Genomic DNA, 14,308 nt, shown 5'->3' with positions numbered 1-14,308 from the left:
TCCACCCAGAAGTAACTCGACAACAACCACTCAGACAGGAAGCTGCCCCCATGTCCGTTCTCCCCTGAATGGAAAGGAAAGGCTAGATCCTGAATAGGGAGATAGGCAAGGGCTCAGGACACTGGGGTCCTGTACCTGCTGAACTCCCCGGGCTGCCTGGGCCAAGTCCTGGCAGTAGGCGTTTTCCCCGGAAACCACCAGGAGCCGGTTTTTCAAGACTGAATCAGAGGCCTTCCTCCCTCCACTCCAAAGCAATACCCTCTGGAAAGGGGAGCTTGGGCCTGGTTTGAGGGGAGACTGGGAACTTGGAGAGAGGGTGGTAGTTGGCAGTTCCTCTGCAGGCATATTCTAAGGATAGACACATTCATTCATATTGTGAATATTTTTTGAGTACCTAATATGTGTCAGGCACAGTTCTTAGCACAGAGGATATAACAATGAACATGATAAAAATTCCTATTTTGGAGAGCTGCTTTTCTCAGAGGGGACAGCAAAAAACTAGTTCACTAGTAAATAAAGGAGATGCCTGAGATAATGATAAGTGCTATGGATAAAATATGGGGGAGGGTGGCATGATAGAGTCTGTGGGCTGTGGGTGGGTTCTTGGATGAGGGGACTTTGGGGCAGAGACCCAAATGACAAAAAGGAGCCAACCTTGCAGACATCAAGCAGAGGCACAGCCAGGGTAAAAAATTCTGAAACAACTAGGAACAATAGCTGGAGCAGGAGGTGAAGCCAAAAAAGAGATTCTGCAGCATCTATGTATCACCTTAATTAGTGTGGAGCTTTCCCTCCATGAGATGGGAAACTGTTGTAAGATTTGAGACAGTGGACTGACATGCTCTGGTTTTCTTTTTAAAATGGAGACAAGTTAAATAACAGCCTAAGATTGGAAGACAAGAGTTCTATCAGGGCAACACATAATTAAGTTCATAGGCCTGAGTTGTCTGGACCATAGTTGTCTTTTACATTTCTAGCAGACTGGGGCAACCCAGGGAAACTGCTTGGAGGAGGTGCCCTGGAGTAGGCCCTGGCAGGCAGAGAGGACTGTGATGTTCCTGGGAGGGCAGAGGAAGAGGCAATAATAATGATGACAATAATAATAATAACAGTTTCCTCAAGTGTCAGGCAGAGTGTTTAGCAGTTACATGCATTATCTCTTTGGAGTCCCCAAAACACCGTGAGATTCAAGAATTCTGCCCATTTTTCAGATGAGGAAACTGAGGCCCATCAAGTGAAGTGATTTGTCCATGATCACACAGCCAACGGTAAGTGGCAGGGGTGGGATTTGAACCCGGGTCATTCTGTGTCTTCTGGCCTGGAAGGGCAGATTCATCAATCACCCACTTTCTTCACAACTGTTATTCCCCCTTCACAGGAAGCCATCCCGAACCAGGGCATTGAGTATGGGCAGAGAGAATAAGGATATTGGGACTTGGTCAGCAGAATGTGACCTCCTTGGAAAAGGAGGATGTTTGAATCTTCTGTATTTACTGATGGAAATCATAGTAATAATCATTGTGAGTTTATTTATGGAACCCTTATTGTACACCAGGAACTGTTCCGGGCACATGCATGATTTCCTTGGAGCTTGGATAGGTTAACCTACTTGCCCAAGGTCATATAGCTAGTATGGTGAAGTCAAGTTCCAAACTCATGTTTTCTTAGCATCTTGCCTTTGAGTACAGCAGGTTTTTTAATAACATCATTTCATTATAGTGTTGATGAGGAAAATAAGACTGGCCAACTTTGAATGGAAGGATGTGCTTTCCTTATATTACATTTTGCTTAAAGACATAGTTTCCAAGAACCTATTGATGATGTTAAGTGAGGACTTACTGAGTATGGGAGGAGTGGGGAACCAGAAGAGGTGATTATGAGAGTTTTTTTGTTTTATTTCCACATTATTGATTATAGTGAAATAACTTGAGAGGGCAGTACTGGTTTATTCAGAACTTACTTTTTGTCAGATATTCAGTGAATGCCTACTGTGTGCTAGATCCAGTGATGTTTAAGTAAGCAATAAAAAGACTGGTATCCAGAATAGAGGAAGAGTTACCACAAACCAATAAGAAGAGAGACAGGCCATGCAATTAAAACAGACTGTAATTTTCACAAATTGGCAAAGACTTAGAGAGTTCATAAAAAGGCAAACCCGTACGGTTAAAGGATGTATTAAGAGGTGTTCAGGATAATTGATTATGAGAATAGAAAACAAAATCACAGTGTAATATGAGGGAGATATGCTCCTATCTTTGTCACTCAATGGAGCACCAATCTGCATCCAGCCTTGTACTGGGAAGCAGGGGATGGGGGACCATATAGTGGGGCTTATACTTTTGCTAGGAGATAAAACCCTCTTAACAAAGAAGAGACTACAGCCATGGCCCTTCATCTCCCCAGAGGCAGGCACAGGAACTGGTGGGCTGGTGAACATTAGGATCATTCATTTATCCATTCACTCATTCAATATTTATTGAGCATCCACTATGCACCAGGCTCTGTTGTCTGCACCAAGGCAATAGAGATGAATAAGATAGGCAAATTCCCTGTCCCTTCAGAAAACAATAAGATAGATGAATTAAATGCATATTCTGCCGGAGGAGGTGAGAGAGTGAGTTATATGAATATCAGAAGACAGTGCAAAGGTTTTGAGACTGGATGATACCTAATGTGTTGGAGAAACAGGAATAAGGCTTGTGTAGCTGGAGGGAATTAACAAAAGGGAGAGTAGAGGAGATGGAGATGAAGGGGGAGAAAGTAATGCAGTCTGATCATTTGGGGCCTGGGGGCTGAAAGTGGGACTTTGACTTATACTCTGAATGAGGTGGGAGTCTGGGAGGGATAGAAGCAGAGAACGGACATGACCTTACTTATGTTTTACAGGATCACTCTGGCTGCTGTGTTGGCAAGAGACCGTGGGGGGCAAGGGCAGAGGCCAGGAAACAAGGAGGCAGCTGTACTAGTTTAGGTGAGTTATAATGGAGCTGGACTAGGTGAAAGGAGGTATAGGAGAACAAGTGAGTGAGTGAATGAATGAATGAATGAGTGAAAATAAGGATGGGTATAGCCCACTGGGTTCAACTAAATCCACAGTGGCCCCCTGGAAGAGAAAATCTGAAGGGAAGGATCAAAAAAGCAGAGGAAAATAAAATTTGACATGATTTGATTCTCATGTCAACCTGGCCAGGTGAATGGAATAGCCCCATTTGCAGACCAGGCATCTGAGGCCTAGGAAGATTGCATCCCACAGGGAACCATTTGTGGTTCTGAACTTGGACTTGGGAGTCAGGTGTAGCAGATATCTGTGACTTTGTTTAAATCATGTGATTTAAACATGAAAACTGAACTCTTTCCCTAATCTCTAAGGCCCCACACAGTCAACCCTGTCAGCTCTCTTACCTCCCCACTTCACACTCTACTATTGCTCATTCTACTCCAGCTGCTCTGTTCTCTCATTGATCCATGAGCCTAAAGCTGTGAGTCTGCTCAGAACTCTCCTTGGCTCCCATACAGAGCAAAAGCCCAAGTCTTCCCTGTGGCCCTCAAGGGGGCCCTGTCCCCCACCTCTCTCAACTCCTCCTGCTGTCCCCTTTCCTCACTCTTTTCCAACCACATAAGCCTCCTCACTCTTCCACAGACAGTGGAACAGTGCAGCCAAGTGCAACCCCACCACAGAGCCTTTGCACTGACAGTTCACTCTACCTGAAACGTTCTTGCCTCATTTCCTTATGTGACTATTTCTTCCTGTCATTAAGGTCTCAGGTTCAATTTCACCTGCTCAGAGAAGCCCTCCCTAGCCTTATGTGCAGAACTTTTCTTGTTTTATTGTCTTTTTTTTTTTTTTCTTTTTAAGATTTATTTATTTATTTATACACGCACTGGGTACAGTCAGAAGCGCGGGAGGGTGAGAGAATTCACCAGAGCCAGAGCAGGGAGCAGAGCAGGCAAAAGGACCGAAGTACACTGCTGAGGGGAGCAGCAGGTGCAGCAGGAGAGGTCTGAGCGCCGTGCAGGACCCTCCTCCGGTGGCCGGGGAGCAGCCGGGGATCGAACCGGTGCTGCAGAGGCTGCAGGCAGCTTCGCAACCCAGCGCTCAACCGCTGCGCCACCGGGGAGGCCCTGTTTTATTGTCTTCATAACAGTATTAGAAGCTCTGTTAGACTCATGCATGCTTGCTCACTGTGCATCTTTTTCTGGACTATGTGTCTGGACAGCATGCACAGAGCACCAGCTAACCTGGACAGCACCTAGGAGTGAGTTTGAAACAGGCAGCCCTTCCTCCCAGCAGATGTGTTACCTCAGTAGGGAATGTAACTTGGCAGGCAGAGTGCTTGGCCTGGTGCTTTTTGCATAGTGAATAACCTGTGTAATAGCACAAGGTGGCCATAGTCAGAGACCTTACATATCAAAGGCAATATCTAAAATGGTGCAGCAACATACTAAGTGCCCCAAACTTAATTTTTTTCATGGAGGGAGGGGGGAAGAGAGAGTGTAAGAAACCAAGAGATGTTGAGGGGAGAAGAAAGAAAAAGAGAAGAGAAAAAATAGTCTATCAGGAGAGGTTTTGCTGCAGTAAAAACCCCAAAAATCTTAGTGGCCAAATTCACTCCTGCTGCATGTTCATTGCAGCTCTCTGGGAGGTTCCCTCCATTGTAGTCAGCCAGGGACTGGCCTCAGGGAGTCACCATCTTATCAAAGGTGGCTGGTCACCTTGCCTGGGAGAAGCAGATTTAAAGGTCATGTGTCACTTCCTTTCACAACTCGTTGGCCAGAACTAATGTCATTCATGCCTGCCTGGCCTCCAGGAGGTCAGTAAATGCTATCTGCCTACCTGCTTTATTTATTTATTTATTTATTTATTTTAAAAAGATTTATTGATTTACTTATTTATACAAGCACTGGGTACAGTCAGAAGCGCAGGAGGGTGAGAGAATTCACCAGAGTCAGAGCGGGGAGCAGAGCAGGCAGAAGGACCGAAGTACACTGCTGAGGGGAGCAGCGGGCAGCAGGAGAGGTCTGAGCGCCATGTGGGACCCTCCTCCGGTGGCCGGGAGCAGCCGGGGATTGAACCGGCGCTGCGGAGGCTGCAGGCAGCTTCGCAACCCAGCGCTCAACCGCTGCGCCACCGGGGAGGCCCTCTGCCTACCTGTTTTAAAGGAGAGAGTGAGAGTTTTTTTACACACAGCACTGAAGATTGTCTGACAGAAAAATAAAGGGAAACATAATTGCTCTGAGCCTCCATTTTCTCAGTTTTTAAGTGTGCATAATCACAGCATAACCTAGTCCCACATCACCTAGTGCACACCATGCATTGTGAGGAGGGAGTAAGGTTATGGAGCAGTTAGCATAGTGGTAATAGATATTAACTGCTATTATTGTTTCTGTAAAAAGTGTGTAAGTTCCAGAACAGGGATTTGAACTGAGGCCTGTCTATTCTGTAAGTATATCCTGGGCCTTTAGTGTGCTAACATGAGGAAGAGGCTGCCTGAGGCTGCTGCCCTGGTCTTGAACCCACTTTCCTGCTCTGCAGATCTCCTGGGCACACACCCTCTTCTCACTGCTCATGCCGCTGGGACTGGGGCGGCGGAAAAAGGCGCCCCCTCTGGTGGAAAATGAGGAGGCGGAGCCAGGTCGTGGTGGGCTGGGCGTGGGGGAGGCAGGGCCCCTGGGCGGAGGTGGGGCAGGGGGGCCCCAAATGGGCCTGCCTCCCCCTCCCCCAGCCCTGCGGCCCCGCCTCGTATTCCACACCCAGCTGGCCCACGGCAGCCCCACCGGCCGCATCGAGGGCTTCACCAACGTTAAGGAGCTGTACAGCAAGATTGCTGAGGCCTTCCGGCTGCCAGCTGCAGAGGTACGGCTGGGGAGCCAGAGATGAGGCCCCTAATGGTGGGCTAGAGGTCTGGAAATGCTGGGGCACAGATGCTGAAGCTGAAAATGCTGAGGCTTGCACACCAGTGAATTACGGGAATTAGAGACCAGGGTTGGGTACTGAGTTCCCATCAGACGTTAGGAGGACTGCACCCCAATGATTGTGGGAATTGGAGGTCAGGACTAGATGCTGAGTTCCCATCACACCTTGGGTTCTGGTGGGAAGTTCATGTCCCTGTGAATTATAGGGACTGGAGACCAGATTTAGATGCTGAATTCCCGTCAGGCATTGGAAGGCCTGTGCCTCAGTAGGGTAAGGGAGGGAGGTAAGGTTTGAGTCTCCCCCACCCCTGCAGGTGATGTTCTGCACTCTCAACACCCACAAAGTGGACATGGACAAGCTCCTTGGTGGCCAGATTGGGCTGGAGGACTTCATCTTCGCTCACATCAAGGGGCAGCACAAGGAGGTGGAGGTGTACAAGTCAGAGGAGGCTCTGGGGCTCACCATCACGGACAATGGGGCCGGCTATGCCTTCATCAAGGTGCCTGGGGGTGCACAGGGCACAGAGAGTCCTGAGGGTAAGGCCAGCCATAATGCCAAAGGGCAGAGCCCTGGGAGCTGACAGTTCCTCTCCCCTCCAGCGCATTAAGGAGGGCAGCGTGATTGACCACATCCAGCTCATCAGCGTGGGTGACATGATTGAGGCCATCAATGGGCAGAGCCTGCTGGGATGCCGGCACTATGAAGTGGCCCGGCTACTTAAGGAGCTGCCCCGAGGCCGTACTTTCTCTCTGAAGCTAACAGAGCCCCGCAAGGCCTTTGGTGAGGAGCTGAGCAAGACCTCCCTTGATCTCCCTGTTCATTTGGGCTCAAGCTGCAATGTAGAGAGTTACCAGCAGGTGGTGCCCAAACCCATCCAGCTGAAGTGGAAGGGGGAGCAATTCTGCCCTGCCCTGGAGAAGGGGTGCTGGCTCTTTGCCCAGCCTGGGGGGAGGGTGGGACCAAGGAGGAAGTTGCCCCCACACCTTGTTTCCAGGAGCCATTAGGTCAACCAAGCACCCCCAATCCTGGCCAGCCAGTCCCTCAGCCCTGAGAAGCCAGGCTTGGCTGCCCTGTGCCAGGCTCCCCCACCACCACTTTTCCGTTTGGCTTCACTAACTCTCAGGAATGGAACTACGGCCCCTATGGTGGGGGTAGGGGACTTTCAAACACTTCCCCAAGCAGATAGGGCTAGTAGGCAGCCCAGCAGTTGTATCCAGCTAGAGACCTAGGCCCTACATCCTCCTTTGTCCCCCAGTCCTTGGGGGTCGAAGTGGCTTTTTCAGGTTGTCCTTCAGACCTTTTCCATCGCCAGTCCCTGACTGCTTGGCAACTATGCCGAACCTCAGTGAGGAGTCCTACCTTCTTAGGGTCACCTCCAACACCCCCCAAGCCCACAGAAGAATGGAGAAAGTAGAAGGGACTGTCAAGGCCAGCAGGCCTGGGTTTCTGCCAAGAGCCTGCCGGACTAGGCTTCCTTATTCCTTTCTGCCTCCTGCAGACATGATCAGCATGCGTTCAGGGGGTGGCCGCCCTGGCTCTGGCCCCCAGCTGGGCACTGGCCGAGGGACCCTTCGGCTTCGATCCCGGGGCCCAGCCACAGTAGAGGATCTGGTGAGTGTTCCAGCCAGACCTCAACCCCCTTCCCTGCACAGCCATAAGAGGCAGCATCACCTTCCAGCGGAAGGGGTCTGAGCGGGTTGCCTGGATTCAGATCCACCTGTGTTGCCTCCCAGCTCTGAAACCTTTCTTGGGCCTGTCAGCCTTAGTTTCCTCATCTGTGAAATGGGGATAATCATACTGACATGTTCAGCATTGTGAGCAATAACTAGGATATATACAGAAAAAGCACTCAGTGTTTAGTAAGTACAGTTACAATTATAATCATGTAATTATGATATTGCTGTTACCCTCCCCCACTCCAGCCCTCAGCCTTTGAGGAGAAGGCAATCGAGAAGGTAGATGACCTATTGGAGAGTTACATGGGCATCAGGGACACAGAGTTAGGTGAGTAAGGGGATCCTGGGTCTGGGGGCAGTGGGGAGTCTAGGAGATGGGCTTCTAGGAGCTGTTGCCTCTGTCTTTGGTATCTCCATTCTGCTCCCCACCCCCAGCGGCCACCATGGTGGAGCTGGGAAAGGACAAAAGGAACCCAGACGAGCTGGCTGAGGCCCTGGACGAGCGGCTTGGTGACTTCGCCTTCCCTGATGAATTCGTCTTTGATGTCTGGGGTGCCATTGGGGACGCCAAAGTTGGCCGCTACTAGGCTGCCCACTGGACCTTGGGATGACCTGGGCCCAGCCTAATGGGAATCCCCAGTTGGGAGGAGGGGACACCATGGCCAGGACCCTAGCATCTGGCTTGGGCCTTGCTCAGCACCTGGAGGATGATGCAGAGTGGAGCAGAGGTGGGGCTGGGCCCCCTGCCCCTCTCCAATCGGTACCACCCCTTCCCTGTTCCCAGCCCACCTGGGGGTCCCCATCCCCCCCCAACTCACCCCACCCCCCTGTGACCCTCTCCCGCCCCGCCCCCACTGTCCTGTTCCCCACCTACCTCAGCAGGGTCAGGAGGGGAGAGGGGCTGGCCAGAATGAGCCGCCAGCCCCACCCTCAACACTTTCCACATCAGCTGCCAAACTGGTCCCTCTCCCTGGGGCCTTGGGTTCTGTTGGGGCGGGGGGGAGGGAGTGACCTCCCTCATTTCCTGATGCAGGGAATGTAGAAGGGGAGCATTCCCCCCTTGGCCAATGCAATAATATCCTCCCGCTCCCACCCCTAGAGAAATCCCCACACTGTGGAGTCTGTTACCTCTGCATTTTAAACACTAGTCTGCTGTGAACCCTCCCAATCCCATGTGGCCCCCTCAGCCCAGCCCTGAATGGACAGGGTGGGACCAGGAGGGTCGAAGGCAGTGGGCTTTTGTATCTGAATTTGCTGTCTTGAACATAAAGAATCTATCTGCTGTTTGACCTGTGTGGACTTCAGCATGGGGGGGGGGGGGTGGAGGTTGGGCCGGGGCTGGGAAAGAATGCAGCAGCTGAAATCCATCCTCCTCTGGGCTCCAAATTGAATTAGGAGCTGGCTGAGCACCTCCCATCCCCTCCCACCCGTTCTGCCTGATGAGGATTCTGGCTGCTTGCCACCAGACTTCCAGGCAAGGCTGGGGCTTCTTGGCCTACTAAGGGTTCAAATCTTGCTTCCTCCTAAACAAGGCCTCCCCCGCCCAAGCCTGATGTGATAGGTGGGCAGCAGGCTGTTGGCTATGTCCCACCACAATCCAGCACAGAGCCAGGAGTGTGAGGACCTGGCTTGGAAAGAAGGTGGAAAGGCCCCAGTTAGAGCCTTACGCCTGCCTAGGCAAGTGCTCTGGGGAGGACCCCCACCCCACAAGACTGTGGGAGGGGGCAGTCTTGGTGAGATCCCTACCCCAGCTGATTGTGGACCTGAGGGGTCTGCTGGTGTCCATAGCACACCAGGCTTTGCCTTGGACATAAACCCAGCGTGCTTGTTTTGACAGCTCGCTTCATCCTCAAGGATTGAGGGGGATCAAGAAAGAGTGTGGGACCCTGGCCAGACCTGGAGGGAGGGGTTGGGATTGAAGCGAGGGGAGCCAGTCCAGAGGTCCCTGCAGGAATGTTTGGATGCAGGGAAGTCAGTCAAGCCCGCTCCTGGTTTACACCAGGCAGAAGATGGGCCCCAAGGTGAGGGGCCAGAGCAGCCTCTGTCAAAGTTACCCTGGCATCCCTGGGACCCGTGGGTGCTTCGTGTGTCTATGCTTGTAACTCAGCTGTGTGTCTCACTGTTGAGAGTAGAGCAGTGATCTGAGTGTTGGTTTGTGATTAAGGAATAGGGGCTTAACGACTGTGTTTCGAGGGTGCTGATGAGTGTGGAGTGTGGCCGTGTGATCACATTTGGTATGTCCAGGGTTGTAATCATTTGTGTCTCTGGGTGCTCCCATTTCTGGCATGGGGGTGACTGCTAGATCTTGGTATGTCCAGGGGTGCCACTCTGTATCTTGGGGGTTTGGTGTGTACCCGAGGAGCCTGTCCTAGAATGTCAGGGGTGACTCCAGGTAATATGGAGTGAAACTATTTCCCAGCACTAGTAGGTGGTGGTGGGGTGCATTTCTGGGTGTTGAGAGAAATGGCCGGTGTTAGAGATGATAACTGGTACATCTGGGGTGAGACTGTTTTGTGAGTTGAGTGATGTGATGATGGCTGATTCCAAGCCCTCTAAGGAGTGTGGTTTCCACTGCCCTGGACACTGGCTGTGATAATGGCTAGTCTCAGAGTGTTAAGGGTATCTTAACAAGATAAGAGTTAGTGTGAGCCTGTGTGTGCGTGCCCCTTTAGTGTGAGCCTGTGTGTGCGTGCCCCTCAGGGGTGTCACTCTACTTCTAAAGGCCAGAGGTGACACTGCAGTTGTTCGCCCAGGTTTAAGGGATGACTCTCAGATACTGCTCATTACATCTCACACAGAATCTAGGAGAGTTCCCTGATTGCCAGGCCTCCTTGCCCCGCCCCTCCTCAGATATGACTCTCTGCCTCTGGCCTGGGCTTTAAGCCCCTGTGTAAATAGTGGGCAAGTCTCCGAGCCATGCTGGGCCTGACCCAAGCTGGTCCATCCAAACTACTGCCCATCATTATCCACCAGATCCACAAAGGCTCTGACAGGGCATGTGGGGGTATTTTTGCCCCTCAGTAGGGCAACCCCTCAACTTCACAGCCTCCGCGGGAGCAGCACCAACCATGCAGCCACCCCAGCCAGCCCTGGGTGACACTCATATTTTCCAGTGTTTAGATTTTATCCGCTTTATTAATGAGGCAGGCGATAGGTCCAAGCCTGAGGGGAGGTGGGGAGGGGCTGCTCTTGCCCAACTGGGGGAAGGGGATCATGGGGGAAGGGGATCTTGGAGCCTCCCTCTTTGTGGGAGGAGCTGGGGACTGAATGGCCCCTGCCTCTTGCCAGGAGCACGGGGTGGAGGTGGGGTGTCTCTGCTCCCCAGCCCCCTCAGTGGTTGAGCACTGAGTGGAGCAGCCCCTGGTGGCCAGAGCTTACAGCTGAACGGATGAGTTCAGAGGCTGGAGCTGGAGCCGCCCCTGGAGGGAGGGAGGATGAGAGGAAGGAGTGGCTTTTGGAGAGCTAGGGTGTAGCAGCGGGCCGGCGCAGCTGGTAGCAGGAGCCAAGCAGCAGACGATGGGGACCCAGTGTCCCAGGCAAAGCTGGGTAAGAAGGCTGGGGGTGAGGGTGTCTGGTGGGGGAGGAAGGAGGGCATGGAAGGATAGAGCCATGGCTACCTCAGACTGTCCCGTGTTCCTTGACTCTCAACCATTTCTGTCTCACTGTTCAGCCTCCCAGTCTGACCCAGTGGGTGGCTCTGCCCTCTCAGCCAGCACCACCAGGGTATCAAAAAAATGGGTGGTCCTGAGTCAACCTTGAGGTTTCTGAGCCAGAGCTGTGGAGGCAGAAGGAGTGGCGCTGTGAGGGTGTTCATGGTGAGGCACAGTAGTGGTTGGGGGGTAGGGCCTGGGTGAAAGACAGCAATGAGCTGTAGAGGTCGTGGGGAACAGGGATAGGGAACAGGTATTGGGAATGTGGACAGAGATGTGGCTATGGGGAAGGAGAGAACATTTTGGAAAGAGATGTGCCTGTGAGGACAGAGACCTGGGACTGTGGGAGGCAGGATGTGATGGAGTAAAGGTGACACGGTGATGATCAGAGATCAGTCATAGGGGCTAGAGAGGACCAGGCATATGCTGTGGTATAAAAATGGGAAGTGGGTGTCAGTGGTGGGTCTGAGGCCCAGAGTGGGGGACTGGAGCCAGGGGAGCTATGATGGCGAGAGACAGGGGGAGTACAGTGGAGAGCAAAAGACTTGGGGAGAGGCAAGAGAGAATGAGGGAGTCAGGAATGGGACCGCCAGGATAACTGGAGTGCTTTGATCAGTGGGACCATAGAAGAAAGCCCTGGGGTCTGACGGGGCCTCATGATCTGATATGGGGGCTGCAGATTGGTGGTGCCAACTTCACCTTGCCCTCCTGTCCTCTCCCCAGCCCCACCCCTGGCACCCGACATGAGCCCTTGTGGGGCCTTCAACTTGAGCCTGCTGAGCGAGGCCACCACATGTGCAGCACTTGGGGCTCCCAACACCTCGGCCCGGCCGCCATCAGGCCTTGTGAGCAGGTCGCCAGCGCTGCCCATCTTCTCCATGACGCTGGGTGCTGTGTCCAACGTGCTGGCTCTGGCGCTGCTGTTTCAGGCCGCAGGTCGCCTGCGACGCCGTCGCTCTGCCGCCACCTTCCTGTTGTTCGTCGCCAGCCTCCTGGCTACCGACCTGGCGGGCCATGTGATCCCAGGCGCGCTGGTGCTGCGCCTGTACACGGCGGGGCGGTCCCCCACCGGCGGTGCCTGCCACTTCCTGGGCGGCTGCATGGTCTTCTTCGGCCTGTGCCCGCTGCTGCTGGGCTGCGGCATGGCGGTGGAGCGCTGCGTGGGCGTCACGCGGCCGCTGCTGCACGCAGCGCGAGTCTCGGCGGCCCGCGCGCGCCTGGCTCTGGCTGCGCTGGCCGCGCTGGCCTTGGCGGTGGCGCTGCTCCCTCTGGCCAGCGTCGGCCACTATGAGCTGCAGTACCCCGGCACGTGGTGCTTCATCGGCCTGGGTCCCGCGGGCGGCTGGCGCCAGGCGCTGCTCGCCAGCCTCTTTGCCGGCCTCGGTCTGACCGCCCTGCTCTCCGCACTCGTGTGCAACACCCTTAGCGGCCTGGCGCTGCTGCGAGCCCGCTGGCGCCGCCGCTCTATAAGACACCCCCTGCCTTCCCGCACCGACAGCCGCCGTCGCTGGGGAGCCCGTGGACCCCGCTCGGCCTCAGCTTCCTCAGCCTCGTCCGTGGTTTTGGCCTCTGCCGCCGCAGGCGGCTCACCGAGTCGTGGTTCATCGCGCAGAGCCCGCACTCACGACGTGGAGATGGTGGGCCAGCTCGTGGGCATCATGGTGGTGTCGTGCATCTGCTGGAGTCCGCTGCTGGTGAGGGGCATACAGGCCCCTCCTGCCAAGCTCCTTCCCCTCCTTCCCTGGCACTCCACCCCTTTTCCATCATAGGATACTGGATCCTCTCTCCCTTTCCAGCCACAGTCCAGTCCCCTCAATTCCCACCTGTTAGGAGAACTGCCCTTTGCCCTCTCTCGACATAACCCCGCCTCCTCCCTGCTCCCATATCTTACCACCTCCTGGGGCCATTGTGTTCAAAGTCTCCTACCCCCGCCCCACACCTCCGGGCCCTAAAGCTTCCTTCCTGCCCCCTGCCCCCTTTGTTTGCTCCCCTTCAGCCTCCTCTGCTTCGGGATACCTGAGCGTTCTCTCTTTCCCGAGCCCTCACGCAGCACAGGCCTCTGCCCTGCATGCCCTCTGGCCTCCCCCCACCCCTTCTTTGGCATTCTCACCCTGTCTGCTTCCCTGCTCCCCTTCCCTGCCAGCCCGGCTCCCCTCCATCCCTGCCCCACCAATCGCCCAATCCCCTTCGTTGACACCTGCCACACCACTGACATTGGCTTCTCCCGCAGGTGTTGGTGGTTCTCGCCATCGGGGGCTGGGGGTCCAGCTCCCTGCAGCGGCCACTGTTTCTGGCTGTGCGCCTAGCCTCTTGGAACCAGATCCTGGATCCCTGGGTGTACATCCTGCTGCGCCAGGCCGTGCTGCGCCAACTGCTTCGCCTCCTGCACCCGAGGGCCGCTGCAGGCAGCCCCGCAGGACTGCGCCTAAGCAGGAGCACCTGGGATGCCAGTTCACTGCGCAGCTCGCGGCAGTGGCCGTAGCGGCTTTTAGGCGCGCCTGGAGGTTCGATGGCTCAGCGTTCCGGCGCAGCGCGGAACCTTCGGGGGCGGGGGAACGGACTAAAACCATTTTGCCAAGGAGCCCAGCGGAGTTACGTCCCGGCGGAACTGCAGCACTCAAGAGGCCACGCGGAGGCAGCAGAGGCGCGGAGTTAGCCTCACCGGAGAGTGCAGTTTCGGGACTTGCCACGAGGAGGTGTGTGTGTGCAGGGCACACTAGAGGCTGCAAGCACCAGGTTGGCGAGGGTGGGGGGCTCAGATGGAAGCAGAGTTGTCGATGCCGCCAGGACAGTCTGCAACCATGCGCTCATTATGGTCCTGAGCTTCCCCAAACCACACCCCATCACAGGCCTTGAAGTCCAGACGTCCCTCAACACCGCCCATCACGGCCTGCCCACGCTCCACTTAATAACAGCCGGGAATCTCCATCCACTCCTTATCCTCTTCAAATAACCCCCAACCACAACCCAGGGGATCTCCCGGCCATTCCCTATCCCCTAGACCACCCACTGACTCCAATTCCAAGCACAGCACCCTCCCCATTATTGCACAGAAAGAGAGCCAGAGG

General features: G+C 54.3%; 2 protein-coding genes across 2 annotated transcripts; both read left to right on the top strand.

Moving 5' to 3' along the window:
• Positions 1-5,566: 5,566 nt before the first annotated feature.
• On the top strand, positions 5,567-8,177 carry GIPC1 (GIPC PDZ domain containing family member 1; the record flags this gene model as incomplete). The annotated part of the gene is made up of 6 exons (XM_084251443.1): positions 5,567-5,854; positions 6,228-6,413; positions 6,514-6,694; positions 7,413-7,525; positions 7,837-7,918; positions 8,026-8,177. 6 exons carry the CDS (start codon positions 5,567-5,569, stop codon positions 8,175-8,177), a joined length of 1,002 nt encoding a protein of 333 aa, XP_084107569.1.
• A 3,806-nt stretch (positions 8,178-11,983) lies between these two features.
• Positions 11,984-13,722, top strand: PTGER1 (prostaglandin E receptor 1; the record flags this gene model as incomplete). Its single annotated transcript, XM_084249984.1, has 2 exons — positions 11,984-12,934; positions 13,471-13,722. 2 exons carry the CDS (start codon positions 11,984-11,986, stop codon positions 13,720-13,722), a joined length of 1,203 nt encoding a protein of 400 aa, XP_084106110.1.
• Between the last annotated feature and the right edge of the window lie 586 nt (positions 13,723-14,308).

Source organism: Talpa europaea (assembly GCF_964194135.1).
Source record: "Talpa europaea genome assembly, chromosome: 12".
NCBI lineage: Eukaryota > Metazoa > Chordata > Mammalia > Eulipotyphla > Talpidae > Talpa > Talpa europaea.
The sequence above is the reverse complement of the archived record's forward strand: the minus strand, read 5'-3'. Positions and strand labels throughout refer to the sequence as shown.